General features: G+C 39.8%; 1 protein-coding gene across 3 annotated transcripts in view; it reads right to left on the reverse strand.

Moving 5' to 3' along the window:
- The window catches only part of DLGAP1 (DLG associated protein 1), a 364,067-nt gene that overhangs the window by 91,016 nt on the left and 252,212 nt on the right, over positions 1-20,839 (reverse strand). For all 3 annotated transcript variants that reach the window (XM_008925543.2, XM_018081188.1, XM_018081195.1), the window contains 2 exons: positions 6,093-6,270; positions 3,465-3,705 (listed from right to left, as the gene is read on the reverse strand). In XM_008925543.2, coding sequence (XP_008923791.2) covers positions 3,465-3,705; positions 6,093-6,270 — 419 coding nt within the window. The remainder of the gene's footprint in view (positions 1-3,464; positions 3,706-6,092; positions 6,271-20,839) is intronic.

Below are 20,839 nucleotides of genomic sequence, written 5' to 3' on the forward strand. Positions count from 1 at the left end.
CTTCATTTCAAAATGCTTCATTTAAAAACAAGGATAAAGGACAAGTGTAGCTAGGTGGCTATGACCACCTGGTTGTAACCAGGTAGGGGTTGGCCTCTTCTCCCAGGCAACTAGTGATGGGATGAGAGAACATGGTCTTAAGCTGTGCCAGGGAAAATTGGACATTAAGAGGAATTTCTTCACAGAAATGGTGATTAGATACTGGAATGGGCTGCCCAGAGAGGTGTTAGAGTCACCATTGCTGGAGGTGTTCAAGAAAAGACTGGATGTGGCGCTTAGTGCCGTGGTCTAGTTGGCATGGTGGTGTTGGGTCATAGGTTCCACTCAATAATCTCAGAGGTCTTTTTCAACCTAATTGATTCTGTGATTCTGTGATAAAACATCAAGATTCTCTTAGGAACAAAGTAGTCATCTCCCAGATATATGTAGACTTTGGTAAGGTTATGATTTTCCTCCCCACTCACAGTGTAACACTTCATCCCATTGGTGACAACAGGTTTGTGCCTACACTCCCATTTTTACTCTTGAGCTCAGTTTCAGCCATATGCAGTCACCCCTCAGTGTTTCTGCAGCAATGCTAAGATCAGTGCAGACTGCAGAGGCCACCAGTCAGGCAGCCACCTGTAGCTGAGCTCTGTGCCATAGCAAGTGCACGAGCACCAGATTTATAGTTAAATTGAGCACATTCTCAGGAACTGAGCTAGAGATGTATTCCTAATTGCAGAACTGAACCTCCAACACTATGTGGCAAAAGGAAATTAAAACCTGAGGTTGCCACCACCATAGCAAAGGCTAACAGGCAAAAGTAAGTGCGATTTTTGTCCATAGTGCTTACTTAATATTTTCATCCAGATGCCCTGGAAAGCTGTGGGTCATTGCTTTAGAGGAATAATTTTGAATCCAGTGAACAGGCAGCTCTCCTGTCTTTTCCATCATTATCAAGTTGTCACTTTCCTGGGCTTCCAGCAGTAAAGAGGTTCCCAATATCAGTGTATGATCACAGCTTTGCGTATCAGTTAATTAAAAGCCATGTCCTTGAGGGAACTGCTAATGTTGATGAAAAGAATCTTTCCTGGTTGAACAGGCAGAGGTGGTTTTGGGGCAGGAGGACAGTTCTCTCATTTGGGGATGTTACATCTGTAGTTTAGATCATAACTGCCCTCATGTCTCCCACAAAAGCATTTGAAAGATCACCTCAGTGGAGATAAGTCTGAGATACTGTTCTCATTTCTTCATGTCTGCCTAGCTGTTGTGCTACTTCCCATTTTATTGAAGCAGATAGTAATAGAAACCATCAATGATACCTTTCATGTTTCTCTTCTGTGAGCCAGCCACAGGCAACAGTAGTAGTCAATATAGATGCTTTCGAATGGAATTAATTCAATTCTAATCCCCATTAAACAGATAGTGATATGTAAGTCAGGTGGTAAAAAATACAAGTTGTCTTAAATGCTACTGGCAGAAGGAATGGGCCCCTGGGAGCCTAAGAACTAAAAAATGAGAAAGATAACTCAGTAAAATTCCCACAGCAGAAAATAGGTACCTACATCAATCTTTAAATGCTTCTATGTACGTCCAAAGAGAGTTCTGCAAATAATTCCTCTCTGCATTTTAAGGGCCTCACCACAGAAGCAGTAACCCAAGACAGACCTACTGGATTATGTTTTTCCATAACATAGTTTTGTTCATATAATTTTTAATAAAGCCAGCTACCCAGAGAAGAGACTAGGCCTCTGTTTGTGGTTGTACTACAAAGAAAGGAGCATAAACAAAACATAGTTTACAATAAAGATTTTCCTCTTTCAGGTTTTTCAGTGGTTTTGGCTGATATACACATCCAACTTTCTCCATTTATAGACCATCATCCCCAAACACAGGCATCATTATCCTAAGTGACGGGAACAACCTCTCACATATAGATAATGAAAATATAGTTGTACTCTTCTGTATTAATGATCATAGTTATTTTTATAAAGGAAAAGCATTAACAAAGCCATTGTCAAAGAACAGAAACCCACTCTGGGATCAACTCGAGCTGATCTAATAAAGGTTAATGCACACTGGAAAATCCCTGAAAACTCCCATCTTTTAGTTTTTGCCTCAGAATACATTTGACACAAACTAATACTGCACAATGACGTAATAAACACCTTATGCAAATCTTGTCTTTGTGGTGTGGTGTAAACCCTGTGTGCCCACAAGGGATATTTCTATAGCAGAAATGCTGTCATGTGAATACTATTTCTTAAGGGTTAGTGATTTAGATGAGACCTGCTCTGCAGCATTGTTAAGAACGCTTTGATGTTTGCAATATATTGCCAATGTATTTCCAACAGTACTCAAACTTGCTACTTTTAGAAAAATCTTGAATTTAGCTGAACATTTATGGCAAAAGGATTGAAAGTGTTTTTTGATGACATAAACCAACTGACAAGCAGCTTTAAAAAAGAGTGGAGGGAGAGATAAAGAATTTACAAGGAATAAACAACTGCACCTGTCAGATAACACACAAAAAGGCAAAAGTTTACAGAAAACAGAAATAAAAAAAGACAGGAAAAGAGACAGTAGGTACAGTGCAACATGTAGTCAATATTAGTCAAGAATATGAATATTATACGAAGATTGTGTAAAACAGTGAAATGGATGCACAGAAGTCAAAAGAAAGGCCTTATCTCATCCTGCCACAGGGAAAAACACACACATGTAATGGCTCCTGCCTCTTCTTTTCCTGAATGAGAGAGGCATATTTGGATTTTTGTTTGACTTGCTTTTTCTTCCCCTTAAGCACTATTTTGGTGACAAAATCTGAAATTCATCATGGTTATTTCCAAAAGAAAAGCAATATCATACATTAAAAGGAAGGTTGGAAGTCTCATGTTGATACTGAAACATCTCTCTTGCAAGGCTTGAATAGTCTGAACTGCAGAAATAATGTAACAGCAAGATGTGAACGTGCATGTTTAACCTGTAGCCTGCTTCTTTCCTTCTTTATTCCTACCTCTTATATGTGGCCTAGAGAGCTGTAACAGTTTCTCTAAGCCAGTAAACACCACATCTGATAACTTGTAAGATCACCTCATCTTTGTAAAAAACCTGAGCAGAGGGACCCTCCTCTGCTGGTAGGAGCCAGCAGAGCTGCTAACCCAGAGCCTTCTTGTTCAGCCTTGTCAAATTGTGATTGCTCTTCTGGGGAGGAGAGCAAGAGGAGACATGACTTTGAATTTCCCTTCTATGTGCTTTTAGCTCAGAATAAATTAGCTTGGACATAGCAGGAAACACGACTGCATCATCTTGATCCATGTGTAGTTTGAGGCTGATTAGCCTGTCCAGCTCCCTGGTGAAACACAGACTCTCTTATGGGCTTGGTGCCTGAGAGAGAAGAGCTCATCGTTGATCCGATGGAGCCGCACAGAAAAGTACTTCCCTTTCTGCCACACCTCTGGATTTCCCTTTGTGTTACTCACCAGTACTGCTCTGGATGGTCCTCACTGTGGTGGTTGTACGTGGGGGAGATGAGGACCGCAGTGATATGCACTCATCGTCCTGGGAACAGCCCTTCTCAATGGCTCTGACGTAGCTGTGGCTCCTCATGCGGAAGCATCCTGGCATAGGCAGATCCAGTGCTTCCACCGCCTGAGACTCGAGTTCACTGAACACCGACTCGCAGACAGATTCAAACTGACCGTTCACCTCCATCTCACTCACCTGCAGACAAAGACCAGGCATGTTTAGTACATCTTATACATGGATATTGCATGCTACCTGGTACAAACACAAACTACAGTGGTACAATGGCCAACATCTGTTAGAAGGTCCCTTTGCACGTGAAGAAAGGTGAATGGCATGTAAGCACATCCTGTAGCGCAAAGCAACAATTGTGAGAGGAAAAAACAGTGTATGGAAAGGGGAGACAGAGGCATTGGGCAGAGATTCAGCTGAGTTAGGACTCTTGACTCCTACTGAAACTGGTGGGAAACTGGGAGCCCTCAAAGCAGAGTCTGTTTTATGTCACCCTCGGCACACAACAGGTATTGAAAAATAACACTTTCTTTGCGGGATGAGGAAAACCCAAAAAGGTCAGCTTAACCTCAGTACATAATCAGTGCAACCCACAGTCAATCACAGTGATAAACCTGAGCAGCTGGGAAAATGGAGGGTAGAAGTAGTAACAAACAGCTAGGAAGGGGAGATTGATAAGGGAACCAGCCCTGTTGCAGGGGAAAAATGTATAACTACATCTCTGGCTGAAAGCAAGAGACACACGGGAATCCTTAGACCCTGTGTGGAACAGACACTAGGTGGTGACAAAGACTTGCACTCGTGCGGGTTAAGCATGCAGACTAGCTGCAGGTCTTACAAACCCGGAAATCATTTACCTTGGCTTAATTGGCAATGGATGTTCATGTTTCTAAACTGGGAATCGAGCCCTGAGTTTGGCATTAAAACATCATAATTATCACTGTAAGAAATGTGCAGATGGAAACCAGCACTTGAGGATTTCGTTAGTTTTCAAGCATGCAAAAGGCCAAGATAGCCAGAAAAGATAAAACTATGTTAGGGTGGTAGGAATAAAACCATTAGAAATTATTTTCCAGGACTAATGTTACCAAGAAAAATGTTTTGCTGATCTTTGTACACATAATTGAATAATGTCAAAAAGTAGAACACATTTTTTTTTTCCAAAAGGAAACTATTTAAAAGAGTATGGAAGAGTAGTAGGTAGTAAGTACATCATAAAGAACAATCTTACTATGGCAGAGAATATTCGATCCTCAAATAAATATCTCTGAATTAATGCTTTTTTAAAACAAAACCCCAGCTTCTTCACATTGGCAAATGATTGGCCGATGGCTTTGTGTAAGTGTTAGGTGCCCAGCTAAATAAGGAGCCTAACCTAATGTTCATGTAGTTGCCTTTGACACCTGAATTTCAATGCTGTTTTCTCCTAGATACATCCTGACCCTCTTTTTAGAGTGTCAGCCCATACCCTATGCACAGTGCTTTGCTACAAAATACACAGGTGAATACTCTGAAGTTGAAGTGTCTAAATATAGTACACTGCAGAAATTAAAACTACAGCTCCACGTTGAATGGCACACATATTTGTTATGGCCATAGCTGAAGCCCTGGTATCACGGATGTCATGCACTTTTTTGACATTGCAATGACTTGATATGCCATTATATGGGGCCAGTATCTGGCACCACAAATCCTGCCTGCTGCACTTCTGGACTAGTGTAAAAAAGTTCTTTCATCCAAGTGATTGACCCAAATGATCCACTTAAGAAAACATGCCAAAAATCATACCAAGGAGCTACAGGATTTAGCAGATGAACTACTGGCCCACTGCTCTGTGGTGTGCTAGCACTTCTGCACTTCTTTCAGATCTGTTCCTTATGAATTCAACTGTACAAGCATGCTGGATGGAAGAATGGGCTACTTTTTGAAATTAAGACTCATAAACTGAATGTGTCACAGTGGAGTTAATTTTTCTTCTAGTTTAGAGTGAGCACGAAGAAGTCTTGCAGGATTTCAGGGCAACAATATAGACGGATCTTTGCACTTAATATATATACTGCAACACTTGTACTATATAGGTGAAAAGTTCAGAGGTGCACAAGGTTAAGAATGCATAAAATAGCATAAAGAAAGCTCTAAAGTTTCTAATAAAATTCTGATAAAATTGTAAAATACAAATTACTAAGGACTTAGTTTTCCTTTAGCATCTCACTCAGCATATGAACCTTTTTTTTTAGGCATTCAATAATTTTTGACTGGAGGCACTAAGCACAAGATCCCTAAGAGAACCCTTTTTAAATACACTGTTGGTGAGAAAAATAAAAAGTTAGACTGCTCCTTCAAAGGAACTGGATGCTGTGCCATTCATCCGTTTGCAAAGAGCAGGTTATAGCACTGTCAAGTGTTCCCCTCCCACAAACAGTCCTGTTTCCTTAAAAAATGTTATGAAAATGTGTGGTATGGGATGGCCTGATTCCACTCGAAGCAAAATTGAGTTTCTCCTATTGCAAGTGTTCAATCAGTGTCCAGCGTGACAGCTGCTCTCCAGGCTGCCACAGGTGCATGTCACCCACCTGACTGATGGTGCTCATGGCTCTCATGTAGCTCTCGTTGCGGGAGCGGAACTTTGGGGATGTCAGCAGCCCCGCAGGGTCCAGGCTGTCCAGACTCCTATTGATGGACACTTCGCTCACTGCCCTCAGGTAACTGTGGCTCCGGATCTGAAGCTTTGGTGAGTGTTCACTGGATATCCTGGGAGTTTTGAGTAGGAAAAAAAGAAAAAGATATTTCATCAAATCTAAATGGCCTTGCCAGGAGTGAGAATAACCAGGTGTTTTTCACTAGAACAGCATGATTTGAACAAGTCACGAAACAGTCCTTGTATATTTATAAAATAAGGATAATATCAGTACTTTTATTTGGATTGCCCAACCCTTTTATTTGGTGGGAGAAAGAGAGAAGGAAGGAAAGGGTTTTCTTTTCATGTTTTTGTAAACCAGGTCTAAGCAGAATGGCAAAATCACTTCCATTTTGTTTACTGACAGTGGCATGGAAAAATTTTACAGTGTACTGACAGTGACAGCAACTAGCTCCAGCAAGCCCCCCACTATCAGGGACTTTTGAAGTGACAACACTGAAATTATTTCAGGTGTTGGATTTAAAAAAGCAAGGGGAGCCTTTGAGATGAGCCCATCAGAGAAAGCCCTGTGTCTTTACAGAGCTCAATGCAGCAACCACCAAAACCAGCTGGGGAGGGGGGGTAATGAAAGAAGAGGCCTGATAGTAAGATTGGCTGGATGATCCTAAGCTTATCAGTTGAACGTCCACTTCTTGAAATGCTGCTGGTGATGTGACTCTGACATGTACTCATGTATGTACCCATTAACAGGGCTGCTTTTCATGGAGCTTTCAAGGGTGTACAGGCCAATAGGGCAGGCAAATCATACAAAACATGCAAAATGCACTCATAGTACACCTTAACCTGGGAAATCATTCTAAGAACTTAGGGCACCTGGTAAGGTTTGGTATGCTTTAAATTTTATTTTAATTGTGGCTTAAGCTGCAAGTTAACAAAATGTAGGCTAGGGAAGTAGCTTTACATGATGATGTCAAATTAGAAGTTTAAAAGACACAGTCATGTTTCTGAACTGATAACTTCGTCTATATTTTCTGTACAAGTGACAGATGAGATGTACAAGCAATCAAAACCAACCAGCAGCCCTGTTCCCTCCCACCAGGGAATGTGTACTGCTGTACTCCTGCCATGTGTGCTTAGAGTCAGCTAGCAAAGGTTGTAGAAACAATCATCCACCTGCAAGAGGTTGTATCCTCTGAACATGCTAGCTAAGTGCTGTCTTCACAGTCTGAAGCATTCTATAAAGATTCTATAAAGATTTGAGTCAAGAAAAGTGATCCATGTCGTAGCTCACATGAAATACAATAAATTTGAGGGATATTTCTCTTGAAATAACTCATCGATGAATAAAGTATTGAAAGGGTGGTTCTTCAATATATTTTTTGTTTCTTTAATATTTTCCAAGTATCACAAAGCAAGTTAATTAAAATATTAAATAAATTTTCCCTTTTAAAATGTAAATCTCCCATGGATGTTTACAGATATATGACAGACAAATCTGTAACATAATTACAGGCTTAATCTTGGTCCCCTAGTTTTTAGAAATACATACACAGCTGACCTGAAAGAAGAGAATCCATTTTATGTCTAATTCCTCAAGCATTTGCAGATATTTTGTATTCAAGTATCTAATGATGGTAATTAGTATGAGCAATTTCCCAGTGGCATGCACAATTCTGGTAATTGTAAGTGTATTTTAGGAGGACAATTCCATTGTGTAATCGCACACCTAAGTAGTTCAGAAACTGGGTCTGTTTCTGAATGGTATAATACTGTAATAAAATCTAGGCCATCTCTACAATACCTGGCTGCTAATTACCTGCCTAATAAAAATATGTAAACTTATGCTAATTACTCGATACTCCTGTCACCAGCTGAAGATAAAGCCTTTGCTTGTCATTTTCACTGTGTTGTACGGTGCAATACAGCAGCCGCATTCATACATTTTGACTCCTTACCCCACTTGATTTCACATGACAAAAGTAGAAGGTTTTTAGACATCACAATTAGTGGTGTTCTAAAGAACTCAAAAAAGGCAGAGAAAGTGATGAAAAGGCGACTGTTACTAGTGGTTAGCTACAAAATTTTGTTAACTAACGCTAACTATGCAACTCTTGAAAAAAAATCCTTGTCTTTACTGGATTAAAAAAAAAAAAAGATAGAATGAATAATTCAACAGACATAAGTTTTCTGATTCATGTGAGCTACTTTGCCATGCTGCAGATCTGCAAACTCATCAGCACTGCCTGAAATGCATTTCTTAAATTAATTCAAAAATGTATTCTATGAATATGTTGTGAAGAGTTTGCTGCCAGTATGTGACATGCAAAATTCAAATATGCTTGATTAGCTGCCAGTTTGTAAATACGTCACCTGGGGCTTGTCACTGTTCACTGATTAGCTGAGCTTGCAAGAAGACTGCAGCAATCACAAAATTCAATGCACAGATATTGCTAGACAGAAATCTGCAAGTACTGAGGCAGGTGCCCTTTAAAAACTGGAACCAATACAACAAGATGCAAGTACCCACACAAGATTTTGCTATGGCAGCTGGAGTAATGATCATATCAGATGTTCATGGAAGTGTCATGGAAAGCCACTATGTAGCCACTAAAAGAAAAGAAATTTATTTTCTGTATGCATTAGTGTTGCATAATATTTTCCCAACTCTGCTTGAAACAAGGGCATTCATCCATAAGAGTAAATGTTTCCCTGTTTCAGCGAAACATTTTGTTGTGGGTGGTCAGCACAGCTGCTTTCTTTTTCTTTTTGTTCCTGACTATATGACTGGCCAGTTTGACACAAATCCAGAACCATATTTTACGGGTGGCTACTTATCTGTGCATATCTCCCATCTGTCGTAGAAATCAAACTAGGTTATTGGCTGCTGTTGAAGGAGGTGGCTCCTTGCTTACTGATTACTATAATCTCTGTTTCACTAGATGTAGTGATGGGGAAAGGAAGAAAAATAAGAAGGATTTAAACATAGAGAAAGAAACATCTGAAGGTTTATAGCTGTGTGATAAATTGTCCCTATGTTCTACAGTAAAGTTTAGTGAACAGCTGTAATTCCACTGGAAACTTTGATAGTATTCCATTTAGGAATAAATCTGACTATGCATGATGTGCAAGATCTGAATGTCTAATTTATTTTCTCAGAGTTACTATTACCAGTAACCTGTAAATCAAAATACTATTTTCTTCCTTAAGGGTTCAAGTCCATCACTTCTTTATTCTTTATTATATAAACTTCTGTTTGTACCATCATAATTTCCCCAGCTAAGTACAACATGCAAAGGACTGAGACTTTGGGACAGCTCTTTGGATCCACTCACTGCATTGGATATACTAATTGGCAGAAGGGGAATGTGAATCATTAAAGCTCTTAAACAAGCTCCTTAAGTATGCTCCATCATTTCTGTGCTGCCATGTCTGCTGGTGTGACGTGGGACAAGTGCTGAAGCACTGACCTCAGAGCCTGAGTCCTTTCAGGGAGGCTTACACATAGCTCATCCTTACTGCTCTGGTAAAAGAGAGATTTTGCCTGGGAGGCTTCTAGCCCCTTATTGATACAAAATGTGATGTTGGTTGAAAGTGCATTCATGGAGCTTGCAGCACTCTTTGGGGTTGGGCTGTCCCCAAAGACACCATGCTCCACTCACAAATGGCAGGTCCCCAAACCAAGTGCACCATTGTTTTTTCCCCATACTGCTGCCTTTGCCCCAGGCCTCACCACAGGACGGGAGCACAGCCACAACAGCAACACACTGACATCACACAGGGTGGAAGGTGCAACACTATTAGATGTGCTTCCCAAAAAACACAGCTAGAGGCACCAGAAGAAAATGAGGGCTTTGTGTCTCTGCTGCTCTGCTGATTGCCACTGTACGTTTCCCAATGGGATTGACCAAAGAAGGAGCCAGCCCTGAGCTGAGGTGGGTGGAAATGGAGTCTGCTGAGTCCCAGTGGATAAATAAATGCTCCTCTGGACAGAGGAAGGCAAGTACCTCTGATTCACACTATGCCTCAGGGAAGATTAAGGTACTCCACCAGTGAGGGCAAAATGGTACAGAAAGTCTGTGAGGGGCTCTGAGAGGCAGGACAGTGCTCATTTAATTGGAAAACATATTCTAGTGAAGTATCTAGAACAGAAAATAATGTAGATGTGTAAAGGAAATCTTTGCATACTGCACTGTGATTTCCACTCCATATATTTCAAACACACCGAGGCCGATCTTCCTGTTTTCATTCAAATAGAGAAATGAAAATATTTAAAACATGCCCATCTAATCACCCTACTACTGTTGCAACACATACGCTAAGAAATACTTTTAACCACTGTATGTTACAGATATGTTTGTATTTACAAAATATTAATAAAATTTACATGATTTAATTCAGATGGAAACACATTTTGGTCCCTCATTTATTCAACTATTTCCAGAGTAAAGAATTGGTTGGCATAGGCAGGCATGAGAGGAGCTAGACTCAGCTACTTTGTTCTGATTCGTACAGGGAAGTCTGAGATAGAGTCAGGAAATAGTGTGATGCCCAACTCAGATGATGATCCAGGATGAATGAAGGGGGAAGGAAAGCTATAGAATGTCTTTACACACTGCCTTGTCATTTCTGACTTGTATATGTTGACCAGAATTTAGCTCATTCAAATATATATATATGGTTGATGAACATATGAAAATATATATATATATATATATATATATATATATATACGGTTGATGCAAAACTCAACATGAACTGGAAATGTGTGCTCACAGCCCATAATCTGCTGTCATGAGACTCCAACTGGAGTACTCTGTACAGTTCTGGTGTTCCCAACACATGAAGGACATGGAACTGTTGAAGCAAGTCCAGAAGAGGGCCATGAAGCTAAGAGGACTGGATCACCTCCCCTATGAAGACAGGCTGAAAAAGTTGGAGCTGTTCAGCCTGGAGAAGAGAAGGTTGTGTGAAGACCACATAGCAACCTTCCAGTACCTGAAGGAGGCCTACAGGGAAGCTGGAGAGGGACTCTTCATCAGGAACTGTAGTGATAGGACAAGGAGTAGTGGGTACAAATTGAAATGGGGAAATTTAGGTTAGATATTAGGGAGAAATTCTTGACTGTGAGAGTGGTGAAGAGGTTGGAAGAACTGGAAGAGGTTGCCCACAGAGATTGTGGATGCCCCAACCCTGGCAGTGTTCAAAACCAGGTTGGATAGGGCCTTGAGCAACCTGGTCTAGAGTAGGAGGTGTCCCTGCCCATGGCAGCGGGGGTGGGGACTGGATGATCTTCAAGATCCATTCCAATCCCTTAAGATTCTATGATTCTGTGGTTCTGTGATTCTATATCAAAGGGTTCAAAATGCAGTGTTAGCAATTAGCAGTGAAACAACTTTGAATATATTCCTGGAAGAGTTCCTTTGCCTTCAAAATGTCTTTCAAATGACAAAGAGAAGAATAGACAACAGGGATTTACAAGAGCAGGAAGCTTTAGTTTCAAATATTTCCTTTTAATTTAGGAATGCACAATGCATTCTGTCATATATGTAAAACACTTCCACTTATTACATTTCATTTCTGAATGAAAAAAGAAAAGGCCAAGATTAATGATTGATGGTGGCTGCTTTTTTCTCCCTTTAGGCCAGACACAATATAAAAAAAGTAGTCCTAAGACAGTACTGTCTTCTGCAAGTTCAGCATTCAGAATCACAGCACAAAGTGCAGTGACGTGCCAGATGGGTACTGTGTTCTGCCAACAGAAAATGACAAAGCAGAACAAAGTGAAAGTCCAAAAACATGTCCTGAATGCTTCTGTAAGCCAACAGAGGAGTGTGCTAAAATTTGCCTTCGAAGAAAGAGGAAGCCCCCAAAAATACACCACACACAACCTGAAACCAAGAAAAAACAAACCTCGATGCCACCACTACTGTTAAGTATCTCAGCTCTCAATTTTGCAGCCTACAACGGACAGCTTAGTTCCCTGGGGATTAATTATCCTTGGCTGAATCTCCTACCTCTAGCATGACTGGTGGGTACATCCTGTGTACATTTCTGCACTTAATTTTAATTGTATTTTAGTGTTGCTAGAAGGTAGAATAATCTAGTGGAGCCTGACATAAGGCAAACTGAAGGACATCAGGGAGGAACATGTACAGAACAAAGTTACTGAGGTGTATCTCTCTGATCCTGGTCACGACATGGGCGACCAGGCTGGGTAAATTTCTTCATGTTGGTACCTGTGTTCTGCTGCCTTTTTGGTGCAGTGAACACAGAGCTGTCATGTTACTGATTGAGACAAGGGCAGCACGTAAACAGTTTTGAGCATTCACACCCCCTCCCCTATTTTTCCAGGTTTGAAGATATCCTTTTGTGTTCTTGCTTATGAACAAGTGAACATCCTCATGGAGATTTCCTACCTTGAAGCTAAAAAGAAACCCCAAACAATAAAACCTCTTTTCAAGTCCTTATTGTGCTGCTAAAGGGTCAAGTGTGAGAAAGAAAAATCTAAAACTTGGATATATCCAGAAAAAGCTCATCTGCCAAAGAGTAATTCAAGGTAATCAGCACAAAAATGTCATTTACTTCCTTTTGCATTTTAAAAGATTCTACTAACAGACTACAAATCATCCACACTGCATGGACCAGCCAACACATACTACAAAACTGCAAGGACATGCCTGTGACACAGGGTTTTTCCCATGGTGAGAAGAGGCAGAAATTGCAGTATGGCGCGTTTGACTCTGTCTGATATATCAGATTCTAGTAGGGCTATAGAGGAAAGCACTTAGAAAGAAAAAAAATATAACCCAAAAGTCCCCACAGTTCGGTGTCACGCATCTCTCTAATATGTCTATATCCAGCTGTTGTTCAGTTTTTGAGTAAGCACATCGTGTCCTGCCAGTTTGTTTGATTGAGGGCAGCAGGAACTGGATCAATGTTTTTTTGGTAGCAAATGTTTTTAAAAAGCCCCGTCCCTTTCTGCCAGCTTCAGAATCAGCCATGAGACCACTTCTCTGTGATTTTGTTACAAATGTGCTTTCCTCTCAAAGGACACAGAAGCTTTGAGTTAGGTTGCTTTTTTTTTTTTTTCTTTTTGGGACGTGGAGATATTGAAGCTGTATGGCTTTGTTTCAAGAGCAATCTTTGGTTATTAAAATATTAGCAAACAAAGATGACTACTGCATATGAATTCACATATACATTAAAACAAAGCTTTCCTTTTATCTCAAAGATCCTCTCAGGTGCTTTGTAAAATCAAAAAAACCCCAGGCTAACAAATTTAAGGAACATTTCCCTTGTCATTGACATACTGTATTTTTTTCTTGCTTTCTAGACATGGTGAAAGAATAGAGCACAGCACTAAAGTGGCACATATGCAATAGAATTGGCAAGAAAAGCAGATGGAAGATGATGCAGACAGACATTATACAATTCTCTTTAATCACAAATCTGGTCTACATGCTGGTTCTGATTCCTGTGTGCGGGTGTGTGTGTGGGAATAGTTCTGAGCACTTTTCTCTTCCTCCCCTGGAGAGTGAAAAGAGATGTTGGAAGGTAGAAATAGTTCAACTCAGATGAACCAGCTCAAACCAGTGATGCCAGAGTAAGCTGCTTCTGTATAAAACCACACATTTTTTGTTTACACTAGAAGACAAATCCACATTATCTTGTCACATGAAGCAGGGTAAGATATAACATTTTTGAGAGCAACCGGCTTGAGAAGAATAGCTCCCCTCTCAGAAGACCCTTTGAGGAAAGCTGTGGGCCCTAACGTCCTCCTCTTGCAAATCTTACTGAGTACATGTTCAAAGGGGTTTTTGGATGTTCTTGCTGGAGGAAAAGTTGTCTGAGCCTATACCAAACGCATGACACAAGACTCTTGCCTTTTTCAGCACAACTCTTTTGGGTTGGTACTAATAACCCCAGGAACCAGTGCTGCCCAGCACAGAGGGATATATTTACGAGAACTGGAAAAGCTCTTGCTTTGTGTCAAGTATATAGCACTAAGAATGTACACTGCCTGAGGGTCTGATCAGGTCAGCCATGCCCACAGCCCTCCTTGGAGCCCTTTGGACCCTGCTGGGATGAGGATGAATCTCTGGCTTCTTTTCCTATTAAAGTCCTCTACCATTATTTTGTTGAACTCCTCCTTTGTCAGAACAAAAGTTATACTCTCCTTCCTGCAGGAGCCACTCCTTCATCTCTGCTCATTGAGGTTAGGGTCATCTATCTGATCCCACATCACTTGGTTACTTCCGCACCACCTCTCCTCACTAGTGAGACTCAAAATTCAACCCCAGTCTGCTCAGATGAAATTCTTACTTTAATAATTCAAGCATTTTGATATGCTGGCCAGCCACCTGCAAGCATGTGTATGAGGGCAAGCCGTCCAAGAAAGAGGGAAGGAGATGACTGCAAGTCCACTCAGGCACAGCTTTTGACATTGGACAAAGATCACTTCATTGCCACTTCCATATTTGCAGCTATCACAAGTGAGTCAAATCACATTATTATTTTCCTTCTCTCTGGTGTCTGGTGTATACACGCTGGAAACATCCGCTCACATACCTGTGGATTTGCACTTCCTTGCTTTTGTGGCAAGCAGTTAGTCTCTCAGTCTGTGTTAATATTAAGCTTACTCCAACTCAGAATGCTGACAGGCAGCTTTTTCTCTGTTTTACCTCAGGGTATGTAGGATCATAGAATCATAGAACTGTTTGGGTTGGAAGGGACCTTATACCTTACAGATCATCTAGTTCCATCTAGTCTAGTTCCACTAGACCAAATTGCTCAGAATTTCATCCATCCTGGCCTTGAACACTTCCAGGGACATCCACAGCTTCTCTGGGTAACCTGTTCCAGTGTCTCACTGCCCTAACAGAATTTCTTCCTAATATCTAATGTACTTCCTAATATCTAATTTTCTTTCTAATATCTAATCTAATATCTAATATCTAATCTAAACTTGCTCCTTTTCAGTTTGCCGCCATTCCCCTCCTTGTCCTATCACTATATGCACTGGTAAAAGGTCCTTCTCCAGCGCTCTTATAGGTCCTCTTTAGGTACTAGAAGGCTTCTCTAAGATATTCTCTATTGTAGTCCTTGTAAAATCACAGTCTCTACAAGCTTGGACTTCACCTGCTTAGCTTAATTTTCAGGTCTCTCCCACTCATACATTAAAAGTTTGATTAATTCTGCCAGTGGGAACACCAAAGAATTACAGCTGTCTGCCAAACCGCAAAAGGAAAGTAGTTACTTTTCAGGAATGTCACCTGGCTGCGTGCTGAGCTGGCAGCACAACCAGCCCTGACTGCTTAGCACCCGAGTTTATGCAGGAGCTCTGGCTTGTTCCTGAGAATGGGAGGGTAGAGCTGCAGCTCAGCTAAAAGGCATCTTCTAGGCAGACTTCCCATAACTGAAAGGTCCTCCCATGCTACTCCAAGTTACAATATTGGGCAGTATTTATCTACACATAATGTTTTCTAGGCAAATACTAAGAAAGTATTTGCTCCATTGAATGTCACTGCAGTATTTATTTAAAGAGCAATTTTTTCTGAAAACTTGCAATGCATTTTCAGTGTTCAGTGTCCTCAACTCCACAGATCCTCCTGGACCTGAAACCAGGTGATGATCACCCACACACTGCAAAGCCATGAGCCTGTAAGCCCTGTCATGTATTTGCTTTTGAGTCACCTACTTCAGAAGACATTTCCAAACATCCAGGTTAGATCTGCATAAACATCTCCTAGTGAGATTAGTTTTGCATCTTTGTTTTGCAAGTCAACAACGTTACTCCAAAATCTTCACATGCATAAGCAGCCACCTGCATTTTCCAAAAAATGCATTTTACATATGCAGCAGTTTTTCACTTCCTATTCAGTTTTCTGCCATTTCAAAAGTTTCAGTTACCTTCTAAAGGAAAAAAAGAAAAGCAAAACCAGCAGATTCAACACCATCTGTACAGATGTGCAACATAAGCCAAACTACTGAAGAAACTGAAAAGCAAGCACATTTTAAAGCAATAAGGAGGGTAGGTTAGTAACTCTTCAAGGGAGAAGGGAAAAATCCCAATTCAACTACGCTAAGGGTCTGAGCTCACCTCCTTACACCTCAAAGTAACAGTCCTACCTCCAAATGAAAGTTTGAGACAGTAAGATTCAACACAGGGCAAAGTATGCTGCCTTACAAGTACTGTGAGTATATCACCTTTTGTGGGAACACATTATTTCCTGATAACACTTGCAAATTGTTGACCTGGAGTGCAATATGTGCTGGTGAACATGGATTTTCTCTCCTCTTCTCTATTAATGGGGTCATTTTAAAGATCATATGTGCACTCTTACCAAGTGGCTATTTCAGTAATCCTCTATTTCAGCTGGCTTGTATTTGAAGAACACTATGCAGTTTAAAACGCCCGAAGAGAAGCCTGTTGTTTCTTCTTTTATAAGCAAGCGCTTCTCACTTACACCTGGAAGATGATGACTTGAAATCCAATCCAGTTACTCCTGACAGCACAAATATTGGGTGTGGAGTGAGGAGGTGAGACTGCGATAAGACTGTTCCCAGATAACTCTACAGCCACTGTCTTGAGGTGCATCTGGGTAAATACAGCTTGGAGCTCAGATGTGACTTTCAGTTGTCTCCTCCAGATAAAAAAAGCAAAGATTTTTGGAGGAATTGTTCAGCTGGGAGTTATCACTGACTAAGATAAAACTGTGGAATTTCTCCTGTCATACCAAAAAATCTGGAAATAGTAACCTTTAGTCTATATTTTTATTTAAAGTAATGTCTACATTGCAAGTAAAGTAAAACAAGTGATGGTATGTAGTAGGGTTTCTGGCAACATCTTCACTGATTTTCTCTCTGGGCATCAGTTGGCTGCTCTGGGGGATTTTCCCTTTTCTCATTGATCTTGCTCAGCAAAAGCAATATCCCAGGAGCAGGGAGAATTTTTCTCCATGTAACTTTACCAGAGCTATTCCTCAGAGAAAAAGGAGCAGCTACCACTTTCCTTTCAGATGATTTTACATCAAAAGAAATCCCTCAAAACAAGCCCAACTAATTCCAAAAACCCAGTTATCCATGTGTATTTTAATATTCTCTCTTTCCATTACAAAGTCTTTCCAGTTTTGTTCTGCAGTAATTACAAAAAGAGCTATCTGCTGCACTAAGATACAACATGAGGTTATAACCTGTTATTTCAGGTATATATATATTGGTCTGGATAAGTCGTCTTGTCAAAGCTCTTATAAACAGGGCCAAAGCATCTCAAGGTGGAAGTGTGCAATTGATTTCCATTATGAAAATTTTTCTGATAAATAGAAATTTGCTGAAAAGATGTGAAATTGTGCTTAACACACATCTTTAAACTTTTTTTTTCCTCCTCTTAGAAAACTCTCACATGCCTTTTGTGTTACAGGCTATATAATGTTGGGCTGAACTTGTACAGAATAAATACTGATAAAATAGAGCTAATTTTATTTTGGAGAGAACCAAGGAAATAAATGTCTTAAGAAATCAGCAAATAATGCAAAATCCTTTTTCTTTTTTTCTTCTTCTTCCCCCTCCCCCCCAGTTCTTTAAAATAGGAACACCTGAAACATTTCTTTGAGTCTATGAGTAAAGGAATGGACAACCAGTTATCATGTCATCCATTAAGCTGTTAGTGTCAAGTGCAATGATTCAGATGGAGATAACAAGAATGTAAAAAATATTTCCAAAGAGTGGATGCACTTCAGAGTTGGGGAACTTCAAAAGGTTTCTGAAGCTCATTTTAAAGGAAGAAAGCCTTAAATTCTGAGAACATCAGATGGCTTCTTGACCTGTAGCAGTAGGTATTCTTAAGTATTTTCAAATATTTATTTGAATTTAATTATCATACTTGAAATTAAAATATGTGGGTTACTGAACTGGTACACTCTTTTTTTCCAATGAAAAATTAAAGGAAAAAAGATAAAAAAATCCATCAATGTTGGATGAAAAAAAATAAAAAAAGCCCAAATGTCTGTGTTTTCATACTGAAGGGGATAAAGCCAGTTCCTTACAGACAGATGATTGATTAGTAGTATGCTCTCTATCCCATAATAATCACAAACATCCAACCACTTAGTTAGTGAATGCATTAAGAAAACCTTCTCTCCTTTTCGGAACACAATGGTTGGATACAGGGTAAGGCTGAAGATGGCCTTCTGTCCTGTTCAGAAGGTGAAAATACTTGGATATCTATCCTTTTGATTAAAACACCATAACAGAAAAAAACAAACAACAAACCAACCAACCAAACCAAACCAAAGCAAGCAACCAACCAAAAAACCCCACAACTCTCTAAATTTTTTGGATAAATACCCTCTACCTGACATTCAAAACCACAGGCAATGGACTGTGGTTCATGGGTTCAGACTTCAGTGTTGACTGAAATTTGCTGTGTCCCCTGCAGGAGAAGTCATATAAACTCTCGCTCTCAGAAAACAGTTACATTAATACTTCCCTACAGCACCTCTGTAGCTGTAGATGGCTTTGTGATGATGAACTAAAGTCAACAAATGTAACTGAGGTTCTTTGATGGAACTGAATAGCAGCACCATGTTTTTATTGCATTACTGGTGGCCTAAGTCACAGAACAACTTAAATAATAAACTCTAGGCCCAGAGACTGATATTGTATATAAAGTAGAATGGTTAATAAAGAGTAAAAAATGTTTGGTGTGGTGGTCAAAAGGTATTTTAGAAGAAGTATATTTTAAGATTAAAACCATTATTAACTATGGATGGTGATTTATGATATCATCTCAAGTCAATATTTTTGCTGAGGCGGGACAGAACTGTTTGAAAATATCTGCAGCATACAAAAACTTCGGTGAGTATGGAAAAGTTTAATGTCTAAAATTTAAAGCAAACTGTAATGAAACCTGTATTACTTTCTAAAGCCTTACAGCTCTTATAAGGGTGGCTGCAATTTTGCTCTGAAGTTACATAATTTAATTACATTGTATGAGTAAGTACACTCGTTCTCAGATGACCTCTTCCTCAGACTGTCTGTCACCTTGATAAGGAAAACAACATTATGATAATATATTAATCCATTTCTTATTGTCAGGGTCATTGGGGCAGAGACCTGTCTGATGATGTTTGAACACCAGCAGGCAGGTTGCCACCTTCTAAGTGTCCTTAATGTCTCAGTGTCCTGGGGCTTTGGTTTCTCTGTGATGTGCCAGGTAAGGGTCAATTTGTCAACCCACTGAATTTTGTGGATGTCTACTCCAACTAAGTAGATAAGGGTTGAAGATAGGTAAAATTAGGTTGAGCATTTCAATTCTGCAACTGCTTTACATTTTCTTGAACTATCCATGAAGGGATGTGTCAGTTCTCACTTATTGACATGAGCATGCCTTAGCTGCCCACTGGTCTATGAGCATGCATTGACACATCCAAGGAGATGGAAGAAACACTAGTCTTCTGCTCACTGTTCAAAACAGTTCTCTGTGTTGTGCCATTACTAGGCAAACTGAGCTGCTTCAAATTCATCACTTTTTCTGTTTAGTATACATCAGAGATCAGCTGTGCTAAATTACCATGTGAAATCACAAAAATGCAATAGAACTGGGTCGATCTTCCTTACCTGGGAATCATATAATATAATGTACAGGAGGGACTGGGAAAGCTTGAAAACACTGTAAAGAGGTGACCTGGAAAAACTAAAACACTGGTCATATAGTCATGGATGTGTACACAGAGGCACCATGGATTACCAAGCAGGCAGGGAGTTGGAGGATGCTAACCTGAAAAAAGTAAGTTTCCAGTAGCTAAACTAATGGAATAATTCCTCAAGATCATAATAAAGAGCTACACTTATTCTCACTGGAGCCAGCCAGCCACTAGAGGGAGGAATGATCTAGTGCTGCCAATGATTGCTATTTATTATGCTTCTGCAATTCATTATATTTTTCTTAAAGTGCATCTCATGAGGCTTGCAAAACCTTCCCAGTTAAAGGAAAAAAACCATCGAGCTTTCACAGTTGGTGAAGAAAACACACAAACATGAAGTGCAAGGACTCAAGAAACAGAAAGCATATAAAAAGAGAATCTGCACGTCTACTATATCTTAGAATATATTCTGATTTTTATAGCTCAGATGAATTGTGGACCTGATTTTCAATTAATTAGGGTTCACAGGGCAAATTACTTTCATAGCATTCAGCATATCATTAGAAAAATTGTAGGATTGAAGGGTTTTTCTGTGCCTTTTGTGATTCAAAGTATTTTTCTTGGTGACTAGAAAGGTCAGGTCAGTACTGAGGTTGAAAAAGAAATTTTCCTTCTATACAGAAACCAGCAACTTGCTAAAAATGTAACTTCCATATTCTTTAACAATAAAGCTACTTGAAAATAGAAACCAAAGAAAAGGCCAACACAATAACACACTCTCAGTGGTTGCATTACCAATCTTGCACCTTTCACTCCAGATTACTATGCTAAATATCCATTTATAGCAGGAAGAAAGCAATTTAGATATGTGAAACAGGTTTTTTTGTGTAGAGCTATTCACTACTCTCTGATAAGGAGATATTCACAAACAGGAGAATGCTAAATAAAATTAAAAAGTTGCTTTTATCTGAAGAAAAGCAAGTAATTAATGAGATAGGTAATTGCTAGACATTTAGCAGGTAAAAAATCTTAGTTTGCT

Source organism: Manacus vitellinus, unplaced genomic scaffold, assembly GCF_001715985.3.
Source record: "Manacus vitellinus isolate BGI_N305 unplaced genomic scaffold, ASM171598v3 scaffold_1_pilon, whole genome shotgun sequence".
NCBI classification, from domain to species: domain Eukaryota; kingdom Metazoa; phylum Chordata; class Aves; order Passeriformes; family Pipridae; genus Manacus; species Manacus vitellinus.